At 31.5% G+C, this 13,467-nt stretch overlaps 1 protein-coding gene across 1 annotated transcript; it reads right to left on the bottom strand.

Annotated features, from left to right (window-relative positions):
• Positions 1-654: 654 nt before the first annotated feature.
• LOC114760968 (uncharacterized) lies at positions 655-3,993 on the bottom strand. Its single transcript, XM_028950289.1, has 4 exons — positions 3,664-3,993; positions 3,164-3,200; positions 2,110-2,193; positions 655-921 (listed from the first exon to the last, which is right to left on the bottom strand). Exons 1-4 carry the CDS (start codon positions 3,991-3,993, stop codon positions 869-871), a joined length of 504 nt encoding a protein of 167 aa, XP_028806122.1. The 3' UTR covers positions 655-868.
• Positions 3,994-13,467: the final 9,474 nt, after the last annotated feature.

Here is a 13,467-nt window from a genome sequence, read left to right as displayed (position 1 = left end):
GAAAATAGGAATACTAAAAAATGGCTAAAATGAACCTCACTTGAAAATAGGTCAGTAATCTTATTTTCAGTTACCAAAATTCAATCCATGTTTTAAAATAAGTCAGTTCTACAAAAGTTCTAAAAAGGAAACTTTCTGAAAAGAGAGAGGCTTTGAGTCTAATTAAAACATATTGAAACCTAACAAGGGCTTTTCAATTGGGAATAGTTAAAAAAATTGAAACTTGATCAGACCCTATATATTATTTGTGAATAAATAGCATAAACTTATGTCGTTTGGACATTATACCCGCATGATATTTGAGAAGTTGAACTTAAATGAATTTATTGAACTCCCATATGTACTATTTGATATTTTAATTCTCACCCATTAAATCCCATAGTTTTAAAAAAAATAAAAAAGATCTAAGGGTTTTTTTTTGCAGCAAAAAAAGTTAGCTTGCAATACAAGTTACATAACTTTGGCTGGAGCTGTGATTCCGGACCGTCAAATATATCAATTTAATAGTCAAAACAAAGGGAAGGGGACTCTCCCAACACGCTTCTCCTCTAGGTCAGAATTCGATCCCACAATCTCCATTGAGGGATCACTGGATGCCATATGAGCTATAATACTATCACAACGGTCAAAAATTAAAACTGAGACAAAATGAGGGGGGAAAGACAGAGGATCCAAATATATTATCATGGGAACAAATAAAAAGATCAAAATTTGACTTGCTTTTGAGGCTTCAATTTTATACAATAGAGAGGACAAATGAAGGAGGACAGTGCAATGGTCCATAGACAAAGATATCAGGAACAGATGGTTATGAGATCTTATAAATTTCAGAACAGATTGGCCTCAATAAGAACAGAGAACTCACAGCTCATAGCCTTCTGGAGTATCCTGAACCTCCACATTTCTTGCAAAGTATCAATCCTATGAGATGAAAATCAAGCATTGAGATATATAAACAGATTTATATATATTTATAACTGTAAAGCTTTTCAATAGATACAACAAATAAACCAATAAAATAAAAATAATAACCCAAAAAAAAAACAGAGAATTGTTTTAAGGCGACCAAATTAATGCAAACAAATCCTATATAGTGGAAATTAAGCACTAATTCCATAATCGAACAAATGAGTAGACTACACATAACTTCACAGTGGTTTGATAAGATTACATCAATACCTCCTCCTCCTCCTCCTCCTCCTTAAAACAATAACACAAGCTTCCCATGAATTTTATTAAACCTACGCATACCCTCATTCTTTTTCTAAGGCTTACATGAACATCCCCTAACATTAGATTACGATAGCATCTCTTAAATTTTGGTGAAACTACACGTATCATCACTTAATTTTCAAAACACAGACAAACTTCTCCTAAGTCAGTATAATTTCATCAAAATTCAGGAAAACTTTTGAAAATTGTATTCTTTATTTTAAGAGAAAGTTTGTAAATTTTGAAAATAGATGAAAGGTTTGTGTGTGTTTGAAAAACTCAGGGCAGCTCTGTAATACATTTTATTTTTAGGATACTTCTATGTGAGTTTTGAAATAAAATGAGAAGTTTGTATAATCTGAGTAAAATTCACAGGATGTCTGAGTAAACTACTCTATATAATGTATTAAGCTTAGCATTTTATTAATTGAGACAAATTATTCATAATTGTATTCCAAGTTCACAGATTGACTAGAAAACTGATAATTCAATTTAGTTTCTTATGCTATAGTTTGCTTAGTCTTGTTTCCTGTTCTGTTGTTCTGGGCCGGCCGAATTGTTTGGTTGATTTGGGCTTAGCTCAGATTTTCCAGTTATGATGGGCCGGCCTTTTATGTACTCTTTTTATCTTTTTAATAAATTTGTCTTTAAATAAAAGAAAGTGCCATAATATGGTCAGAAAAAGACCTATCAACATCTCTAGTAATCAACTGCTGGTGTTCACACAACCAAAAGAAAACAGAGGTACTCATGAAGGTCGCCAAAGAGGACATACTACTAAAAATAATTCATTAATTGAAGGATGCAAATAAAGATAATTTTGGCAGGCACCCGCAAAGCATTTTAGAATCCAAAACAAAATAGTTTTGTATGTTCAAAAAGACCAGGAAGAAATACCTGCACCCTTGCATACTCTGCAGTCAATTAACCCATTACCTTGCTCCATCTTACCATTGTTGCAAAAAATGCATTTTGTTCCGCCTGCTTAACAAAAACAGTACAACAATATGTTACTTTCATCAGTATCCAAAACAGAACAAGTTCAACTTAACGAGGATTGAAGAATAAATCCAAATAATTGAGAAGCACTTGTTTTCAATGGAATAAGAAACGAATTGAGAGGACAATGAACGAAAATGAAGTAAGATTTAATATTTGATAAAAGTGGTGACTGTCTTCTTTCACAGTAACCTATCGCAATTCTGTCCATATCCATAAGCTGGACGACAGTTTTATCAAAAGGAGGTAACAGCAGAGACAGGGAAAAGAAAACGAAACAAAATGATAGCTAGGGAAAACAGCAACAACAGATCTTATTCAGCTAAATGAAGTTGACACCATAAATAAATCATATTACTCTATTAACATTTAACCTTTCAAAATAGATCATTCACTAAGAGAACCCATAAGGTAATAACTAGAAGTGGCAAAAGGGCTCCGCGGTCCATCACTGTCGATAGATAGCATTGATTTGAGACATTACAAGGAAAAATAAATTTTAGAATGAATTCAGTCAGAGTAAGTTTCCCGTTATTTGTATTCCCTACACTTCAAAAGTATGAGTTAAAAAGAATAATTCAAATGTCTTCAGCAAAGAGAAATTGGAACATCACATGTCATCAGCATCAAAATTTGAAAATTGCTCTTCATCCAGATTTTGGCGCAGATCAAAGAAGCATGGAGAGAAAACTGAAGGAGACTACAAGGGAGTCGAGGTTCAGAGCAACAATATTTCCATGTATCTAGTATACATAGACCACATAGTTCTTGGTGGTAGTCAGCTCTTACCAACATAAACAAATCCTTTGATTGTAATTAGCAATGACTTTTATTGGAAATTCATACTGCACTAATTGATGTCTAGTAAAATTTACACAACATTTGAAAACAGAAAATGCCCATTGTGAGTAACGCACAGCAATCTGAAGTCGAAATACAGAAAGATCATTACCGTTGCCGCCACAACGCTCACAAGGCACAGGATCCCCCTGTAAAATCCTTATCACATTAGCAGCAGGAGAATCAACGTTGACCCACAATGTTACCAGAAGCAGTATAAAAATAGGAAGCAACATTGAATGCGTCTATGGGTGCAATGCATGTTGCTTATGCACATTTTCCGAACGAGATATTGGAAAAAGCCTCATCATAAAGTGACTTGGAGGGAGAGAAGAAAAGAAAAGAAAGAAACCATGTGGTATCGAAAGAAGAGTAAAATCCCATTTTGCAACTCCAAAGATGAGCTCACAGTAAATGGTGCCGTAAGAGAATCTTCTGTATAACTTATTACACAACTCAAAATCTGATTCAGCTTCAATTTCATTAATAAACCGAAACTCTGTAAGGTTAAAACCGAACCGAACATCCGAGTGATAGAGTGATGCCCGTAGACTACAATGAACAGACCGAAACCAAAATAGAAGAAACAGAATGGAAACATAAAATTGTTACCTTAAAACCAAGAAACAAGGAGAGAGCAATTGCAGCGAGAACACTAACAGTGGCGAGAAGGGTCTGGGTATCGAAATTGAAAGTGGAACTACTGACACCGTTAAACAGCAAAATGGGATTGATGAGCATCAAAAGCCCATCAGGTCGCGTTGGTTGCTTCTTGGGTCTACCCTTAGAGAGGAATCGAGGCAGTGAGGATAATCGGAATTTGGAACAAAGAGACTGAGAAGATGGGGAAGAACAGGAACAGTGGAAGGAGGAGGAGGACGAGGAAGAAGATGCGGTGAGAGAGGAGAGTGGAAGAAGAGTGGGGTGAGAGAGAGAAGCCATGGCCCATGGATAAAAGAAATATAATACTCACCAGAATAAAAGAAAGAGAGAGAGAGAAGATTGTTACCGCCTGCTTCACAGCATTGGGCCATGGCGCCTCACACCCTCTAGTTTTCCCAAGGACCATTTTGGAATATCATAACTTGTAGGATAATTTCATGGAAGAAAAATTGGAGTAATTGATATTAATATTAGTATATTGCAGTTAATACAATTTTTATCCCCCAAATTTTTCCTCATCTTAGCCTTGGTCTCTCAAATTTAAAATCATAGTTTTTAATTTCTTAAGTTTCTTTCCATTCAAAATATCGATCAGTATAATTTAATAAAAATTTGAATCATTTTATTCTTTGAGGGGCCCAAAATTAATAGTTTTAAATTTGATGGACTGAAGGTAAAATTTGTGCAAATTTGAGAGAGCAAAGATATTATACTAAGTTATCAACCCTTTAATATTATTATTATATTTGATTCTAATCATAAGAACTCGTTTATAAATTATAAATGAAATTTTATAATTAAGATACAAGATAGTATAATATTATTATCTTTTGGTTGAATTACACATGATGTCCCTGTTATTTTTAAAACATAACCCCATCCTCTTAATATTTGATATGTGTGTATGTCCCTTAAATTTTTTTGGTTCTTCATCTCCTCTCGATAAAATAAAGAGGGTGTTTGTGGAAGCTTTTAAACGGTTCCAAACACTCCGTAAAACAATGTTTAAGATTGTGTTTGGTCTTCTAATTTTTACCAAATCTTTTTACTTTAAACTGTTGGTAAAGAATCAAACAAATGGTGGAGTAGAGAAAAATAAAGAAGGCAAAGAAAAATCTCATCTTTAAATCAGAGTTGTGATGAGACCAAATCTATAAGAGTGGAGTTTCCACCAAAGCCACACAAAGGGGCTGACGCTGTTGATTGAAGCAATCACTATATATTGTTATGAACAGTGAAGTCAGAGAGAAAATGAAAGTGATACTGGCTTGGCTAATAAGTGTATATATAGTTAGTTAAAGTGATACTGGCTTGATTGATTGATATTGAATTTAAAAAATTAGAAAATGGATGGAGGCTTTTAGTTTGTAATTAGAAAAATAAGTGTATATATAGTTAGTTAAAGTATATATTTAGTCTTTTATATTTATATTAAGTTTTATTTTAGTTAGTTAAGTTTTAATCTAGTCTTCCTTCAAAGCATAAAAGAAAATCTAGAAGTGCGGCTAAGCTATTTAAGTTAAACTTGTGGTGATTAGGAAAACTTTATCTGGCCATTAGTTCAATAACAAAAACACAAGCGAATCAACGTCATATTATAATATTCACTTGAAATATTTGAGCTCAAAAGAGTGATATATAACTAAAGGAGTAAACTAAACATGATATAATGTGGACACTTAAATCCCCACAGCCATAAGCATAAGCATCTTCTTATTAAAAGCAAGACAAAATTACATCACATAACAATATGTAACATGAGGTGAAAATGACGTGGACATTGCTCAATACACAAATCCAAAATACCAACGGGATTGGGTTTAACAAAAAGGGTTAGTCCTTCACAATATAACGAGCCAATATTCGAATCCTAACTGGGAGAGGTGCTTACATTTAATGCCTGACAATATCTCGAATAAGATTACTTCTAATAAGAGGATATCTATGCTTTAACGAAAAAAGAATTCCAAAATAAATATGGGCTAACCTTTACACATGAATAGGTCCAATAAACAAGCTCCCATTTCATTAATCCGTGAAGGTTGTGCAGGAGAACCACTAAGCTTTGGAGATATTTTATAAAATTATTCTAAAAAATAAATATAAATATTTTATCAATTAATATTCAAATTGGATTAAAAATATTCAAAATAAAAATAAAATAAATAATTATTATAATTATAAATATATAAATAATAGAAAATTTTTATATTTTATATTTTTATTTTATTAAATTTATTAGGGATTTAGTTGAATTGGCTATTTCTAACAAATATATGCTAGATTTCTTAAACGTCATTTTTAATGATGTGTATTGGAAGTACATTTTAATTTTGTAGGAATTTCTTAGAAGTAATAGGAATATTTTTTTAAAAAATTATAAATTTTGAAGACAAAATAGATTGAGATATTATATTTAAGATCAAATTCAACTTTCAATTAGCTTTTATATTAAAATCATGAGATAGTATATTTTATTGTCCATGCCATAATTTGTATCGATGAAACATGGTTCACCTCCCCTTTTGCAAGGATTTGTGGCAAATTTAAGAGAGAGGTTCGTACAATCTAAGCCACTATTTTCCATTATTAGACAATGATGAATATCTCTACTCGAGGGAGGCGATTGGCTTCAGCAGGGAGAGTTTTTTTTGTTTTTTGTTTTGCTAAAGCATATATATCTTTTTTATTGGAAGCAATTTTATTTAAAATATTATTAGGTATTAAATGTGAATATCTCTCTTAATAAGAATTTAAATCTTGATTGGAGAGTTCAACAATAACAACAAGAGTTAGATAATTCGTTATGGCTCCATAATCAAAGGGCCCATATTAGCTGTTTTAAGGTCCATGATTGGATTGTCATCGGTTAGATATCTATGAGGAGGCTATCTATTGCCCATAGTGCTCCCTTGTTGGTTATACATAAAGGTTAATGAGATTTCTTTCTAGAGTAGTCTGTATGATATGCAAGTATATTATCTCTTATTTTTAATATAAGAATTATTCATCTAAGTTAAGTAAATTAAGAAAATTAATTTAGTTATTTATAACAAATACATGTTAATTTTTTTTTCACAATACCCTTTTTTAACTATGTGCATTATAGCTCCCATTTAAGAAAATTTCATTACTATATGTAATTAATAAGAATATTTATAAGAAAAATTATAAATTTAGAAGAAAAAGCAGCTTTACAAGTTGATTTTTTTATAATACTTTTTTAATTATGTGCATTATAGCTGTCATTAATAAAAATTTCCCTACCACATGTAATTAATAGGAATATTGATGAGAAAAATTATAAATTTAGAAGAAAAAGTGGATTGTTGAGGTCTTATATTAAAAATTAAATAAACCCTTTATTTAATTTTTATATTTAGAATCGAATATACTATATTACAATTGATTAGGTTAATGGTGAAGGCGTCTTGAATTTTTGGACTTCCATTCTAATATTTCAAAGGCATGCACGTTGTAGAGCTTATGAAAGATGTCTATGTTCAGGCACCATGGCAATATTTGAACTCAATCCTTTACTTATTCATTAACAGCCATTCCTATATTTTCTGTTTTACTTCTTTTAATTACTACTTTCACTCCTTAATATAAGAACTAGATAACTAATTTATAAATATTAAAAAATTAGTTTAATTAGTTATTTATAATAAATGTGTATTGTCTTCTTCAAAATATTTTTGTTAATCATATACATTAGAATAAAAACCTTTTGACATGTGTAATTTCCATAAAGACTATTTGGGAGAAAAATAAATGAATATGGGAGACAAATATATTAGAGTATTATATTAAGAACTAAATCAAATTTTCAATTAATTCTTATATTATGGCTATCTTTTGTTCTTGCGATGGAGGAGGGAGGAAAGAGTGGTGCTGATGATGGAGGAAACATAAACTGTGTCTGCCATGTAACTATTGGAATTGGCTTCTCTCTTTTATTTTAATTAATTTATTTTTTCTCTTTTTTACTTTAGTTATGAATTATTCAAATTAAATTTTAGTAGTTTAAATTTATTTATACTTTTTTCATATAAATTCAAAATAATGATTTTATAAAATATTGAATTTCAACAGTTAAAATTATAATGAATGGTAAGGAAAATGAAAAAAGAGGGGTAAAAAGAGTAAAGCAAAGAAAAGAAACCAGTTCTGTGATTAAATTCGGTCACCGAGAATGAATAAGAAAAAGATGAGAATAAAAGATTGCAAAAGATAAAAATAAATCGCGTGAAATTAATGTAGACATTTTAAATTTATATTTATTTAAATAATATAAAAAACCACAACTTTTTTCAAGATTTTTAATTAGGTAAACATTGATCCGTTTCCATGCATTTCATGTCATTCCGTATATAATTATAAATACCAATTCCACTAATGATCCCTATTTTCTACTTCTCTAATCCTTAATATAGGACTTAATTGTTAAATTAATTTTGATCTTAAATATAAGACATATTTCTCATATTTATCCACTTTTCCTAAATTATCATACTCTCTCAACCATAATCAAGTAAATGAGGAGGAAGGGAGGATATTAAGAAAAATGATTATAAGTTTTAGAAAAAATTATCATATTTCTTATAATTAACTAACTTACCTAACTTTATTAATATAATCAAATTAGTTAAATAGGCCTCATATTAAATACTAGAGGAGGAGTATTGTTTTGCTTCTTCTACAATTTGCAAATTTTTTGTATAGCTTATATAATGTTTTTTTAGTAGATATTTTGAATTGATATATTTTCTGTCATTTAAAAAAAACCTTTTTCTTTGCAAATTTTTGATTACTTTATTTTTTGAGCGAATTTTTAATATTTTTTTTGTAGAATTTTTACCGTAATTCTTACATCCCAAATATGTTTGGTTTTGAAATTAAAAAAAAAAAAAAGAGATGTCCGGGTCTCGTTCATAACATGATAAGATATTATTAGAATAGGAAAGATAGACGAGACAGAAAGGCCGTCTTGTTCTAATTATCTCACAAACATTCCTAATTGAGATTCTTAAATTTATATTTATTTAAAAGCATTAACTTTGTGCATTTGCCAAGCGATCACAAACTGACACAATGAATGTAACATTCTTTGCTAAAACACAAAAGCATACAAATGAAATAAGAACGTTGAAAAACAAATAGGAAGCATAAGAAAATAAGAAAACCCAAAGATTTAGTCCAACCAAGATCTTGCCTCGATATATCTCACATTTTCATCAATAAAATTTTCAACGAGCGATTGTTCCGTATATACTTACCAGTTACCACGAAGGAAGGAGGAAAGAGTGGTGGATTCTATGATGTAAGTTGGGTCAAAGAGAAGGACATAGAAAAATGGCGGGAATATAAAGTAAACCGTGTGGGCCAGAGGAAAATGCAAAAGCAGTCACCTTTCCCGTGGTCCATGCCATCCTCACTTTTGTTGCTGGTACAATAGTCTCTGGAAAATGCTGCATTCACATTGTAAGTTGCGTCCCAAATGGGACAAAAAAAAACTAATACTCTTTTTATAGTAAACATAAAATCTATTTTATGATATAAATTATATTACAAAATAAGTCTTATATTTAAAATCAGAAAAAAAAATATACACATAGAGACGCACTTATATGAATTTAAACACATCCCTTTCGGGAAGACGAGGAGTGAGTGGCTGCCTCTTATCTGATCTTACGCGCAAAATATGTTTTTTTCTTTAAAGAAGACAAAAACGGTATGCTTTTCAAGGAAGAGAAGAAGAAGACTTAATGGTAATGGATGAATTAATACGTATACTTTTGACGGGGCCCGCATCCATTAAATAAGTTTAAAGGATTCCATCACTTTAAAGCATCTTCCCCACTAAGTCAGGCAAGTCACAATTCATCAAAGAGGACACTACTGCTATTGTTACCTCATCTTCTTCCTTCTTCTCATGCATCAGATCATCCCTGTATACCTTCCAAGAACTTGAGTAAGTAACTTTCGCTCTTTATTTACTTCATTCGTTTCAGAATTTGAATCGGGTTTCTTTGTTTCTCTTCATTCTTGTTTCGCCTAGTTTCGCTTTCATCAGGGTTTCCATATTCAGAGCATAAGACACACCCCTTCCAACTATATTTGTACTCTCTGTCGCGTGTGTAGCCAATCTAAATTGTTTGGTTCGTTTTGATATATATTTATTTTTGAATAATGGTCTAGTTGGTTCGTATAATTGTTTTGGAATCTATCTATGAAGTCGTTTGCTCAGATCCTACCATGAAAACCCTTCACCAATAATTCACTCCCGTGCTGGCCCTGAATCTCCAACTATGAGTTCCATCTGATGGAAGATGCTATATTCTTCCAAATTTCACAAAGTAATCCATATCCACGAAAATTGACACTATCAAACAAGGAGAAAGAGGCTATTTGATTATATGGAAATGTCAAGAATAAGGGGAAGAGAGAATCCCATAAAAAGAAGCTTGAAATTACTAAATTTAAATCAAGTTTGGTTCTCATACTTTCTAATAGGTTTTGACATCAATTGATTTGCAAGTAACAACAAATTTTTGTTAGAAATTCCTTATTCAGGATCTTTAAGAACAAGAACATTTACAAAGTTGGTCCTTGACCATAATTTTCTTCCTTTCTTTAATGCATTGTCATGCCCATATCATACCACAAGGAAAAGTCTTTGCAGGTGTTTATAGTTTTTCAATTTTTATTCCAAGCTTAAATGCGAGCACTACTACAAAAAAAAACATTAATGGTAGTTAAAATGAGTTTTTACAATGGTTTGAGAGCAACCATTCTATGCTATCGAGCGCGTGACAAAAGTTTTTTTGTTTAGTCTAAAGTTATCCTGTTGACCAGGGAACGATCGGACGAGAACAAAGTCTCAAAGGAAAGGGTCTAAAAATCAATTAACCAATAATCTCTCACTAGTTAACAGCATTCTGATGGAGCAAACGTATATTCTTTTTTTCGCCGAATAGCACCATTTAGCTTCACCTTTAGCCACCAGATCGAAGCCACTGAGATTTAATAAAGATAAAATCAAAGACTCAGATCTGATAAAATCAAATACGCAGATCTGATAAAAATCAAATCTCTTCAAACCCAGATTAAACATCATATTTTTAACCAAAGAAAATAATCATATCAAACCACAAAAACTATGAAATCTATAGAAAGAATGGAGGTGAAAAACTCACAAATAAGAATGAAGAGGATGAGGCGATGGCTGATGGCAACAGAGATAGTGACGGTGATGGAAGAACATGGTGGAGATGATAGAAGCAAAGGATAAACGTCAACAAAGGTATGAGGAGGGAGGGAGAAAATTGAGTGAAGACGGTAATAGGAGATTATGAGCTCTAACTCTGAAAAGTAAAAACTATCGCATGATGGATTTTAAATTTTGATAGATTTTTACAACGGTTATTTAAAAAACCGCTGTCAAAAGTATTTTTATGGTGGTATTAAAAAAATCACCGTTAAAAGTATTTTTTACTGCGGTTTTTAAGAAAACCGCCATAAAAAAATATGCTTATAATTACAGAAATACCACCGTCATATTTTTTATAGTGTTTTTTCTAATAATGCCATAAATTAGCGTCATAAAAGCTCTTTTTGTAGTAGTGGAGTAATAATAATAATTTGACATGAAATGAACTATGGTCCCATTTGGCGTAAAGTATTGGGAATGAGATGTGAGAATTAGAATTGAGATTTAGAAAATACATTAAAAGATTGTTTAACGTGAGTGATTGATTGTTATGTAAGATTGGACAAATCCATGTGGGTGAGAAATTAGGGAATCTGATGTGAGGATTGCTTGCTACTTAAGATTTGGCGCATGTAGGTGGGACTGGGTGGTATTCCTGATTCCATATGGGTTGCCTCTTCTATATGCAGCAAACAATTACTCACATTAAACACGTTTTAATGCATTTTCTCAGTTTCAATTCCAATTCTTATCTCTTGTTTTTAATATTTCATATAAAACGGGACCAATGTGTTTTTATTAGTAAGGGAACATTTCAAATTTCTCCTCATATAAGTTTTTATCTGTTATTTCTTAACTGTACGTAATTTCCAATTTCATACCATCTGATTAACTAATAATGGTGTCAGTTTTCGTTCTTTTTTTCCTTTCAAAAGACGGTCTTCTTGTACAATTCTCAAAGTTTGTTATGCTTAAAAACAATTAATTTATTTTCATGGTCCTTGCATGATTAGGGTCCACATGTTTCGAGTTAATAGAAAAGGAAGAAACTAAAGATGTCTTGACTAAACTTTTACCCCAGTCTTGGATTCCAATGCTTTTTGAAGACGAGAAGATTCAGTCAACTCCCTCTAAACCAACTATTCTCCAACAGCCCCCAGAAGATTATGAAACTTCATTCCACCTTTTTGACCAAAGTGAATTAAATGTATGGGTGCAAAGACCATAATGCTCTTGCATTATTACTACTACTACTACTATTGTTAGTCTTTAAAAAAGATCAACCACCGTCGGAGTTCTAACCTTCAACAATCGGCCGTTAGAGTGTCATTGGCTGGTCAACAGCTGGAGCTCTAACCTCTGACAGCTAGCATTGAAGTGCCAGTGGCTGGTTAGAGCTCTAGTGCTAGAGAATTTTATTTTTGAAAATATTGGTCAAGGGGAAATTTGAACCCGTGATCCTTTGGTATACGAAAAAGATTATGACAACCAAGCCATCAATCCATTTAGTCATATAATGTAAGAGAAATATATATAACAAAACAAATACAAGTGTTCAACTATGAATGAACAACTAAAATAAGACAATTTACAACACAAATTAGACAAATTTACACAAAGTATAAGGGAATTTATAACTCTATTTGTGGTTCAATGGAGAGAAAAGTTAAATGTTAAGGATTGCATGAACAACTGAAATAAAATAATCTACGCTACAAATTAGGTGATTTACAAGAGGCATACGAGAATTCACACTCCATTTGAGGTACTGGGGAGAGAAAATTAAGTGTTAAATTGCATAAACAAATAAAATAAGATGATTTGCAATGAAAATTGGTGTTGCCCCACTCTTTAATTAACTTTATAGATGATAATTAAGGTGGAGTACAGAGCCAATCATATTAATAAAATTTACCCTTAGTATTTTAGTTGTCAAGCTTAAGTTGTGCTTCGTCAATCCAATTAATTCCAATCCAAACAATTGAAATTTATAAGGAAAAGAAATACGTACATAAAATTTAAAATGCAAGCAATAAAGAAATAAAATGCTTCGATCGTTAGAGCATTAAGGGGTTCACAATTATTTCTTTAACTAACTACAAATCAACTAGGCCATTCACAAGAACCTATTTTGTCTAATTTTTGTGTTAATTATCTTGTATGTTGTTAAGAATTTCCATAACCTCACATAAATCGCCTAATGTGTATTGTAAATTGCCCTATCGTTAGTTATTCATGCAACCCTTGGAATTTAACTTTTCTCTCCACAGAACCTCAATTAGAGTTGTGAATTCTTGTGTACCTCTTATAAACACCTACTTTGTGTTGTAAATTGCCTTCTGTCAGTTGTTCATGAAATTCTTGACATTTAACTTTTCTCTCTATAGAACCTCAATAGAGTTGTGAGTTCCCGTATACATATGTGAATTGCCGAATTTGTATTGTAAATCACTTTATTTTAGTTATTCATGCAACCCTTGACATTTAACCCATAACAAGGGATAATGGTCTTTTCACCATAACATTTACTTTCATTTTGG

This window comes from Neltuma alba, unplaced genomic scaffold (genome assembly GCF_004799145.2).
Source record: "Neltuma alba isolate B1F8T4 unplaced genomic scaffold, ASM479914v2 tig00011058_pilon, whole genome shotgun sequence".
Lineage (NCBI taxonomy): Eukaryota > Viridiplantae > Streptophyta > Magnoliopsida > Fabales > Fabaceae > Neltuma > Neltuma alba.
Note: the sequence above shows the minus strand (reverse complement) of the source record. Positions and strands in the feature narration are given on the sequence as shown.

Bases quoted from the DNA above. Each gene is read 5' to 3' on its own strand.
- LOC114760968 (XM_028950289.1), bottom strand. From the start codon at position 3,993: ATGGCTTCTCTCTCTCACCCCACTCTTCTTCCACTCTCCTCTCTCACC. The intron at 2,194-3,163 runs GTAATGATCTTT...TTTGTTAAGCAG, and splicing joins TGAGCGTTGTGGCGGCAACG to GCGGAACAAAATGCATTTTT. The intron at 922-2,109 runs GTATTTCTTCCT...TTCATCTCATAG, and splicing joins CAGAGTATGCAAGGGTGCAG to GATTGATACTTTGCAAGAAA.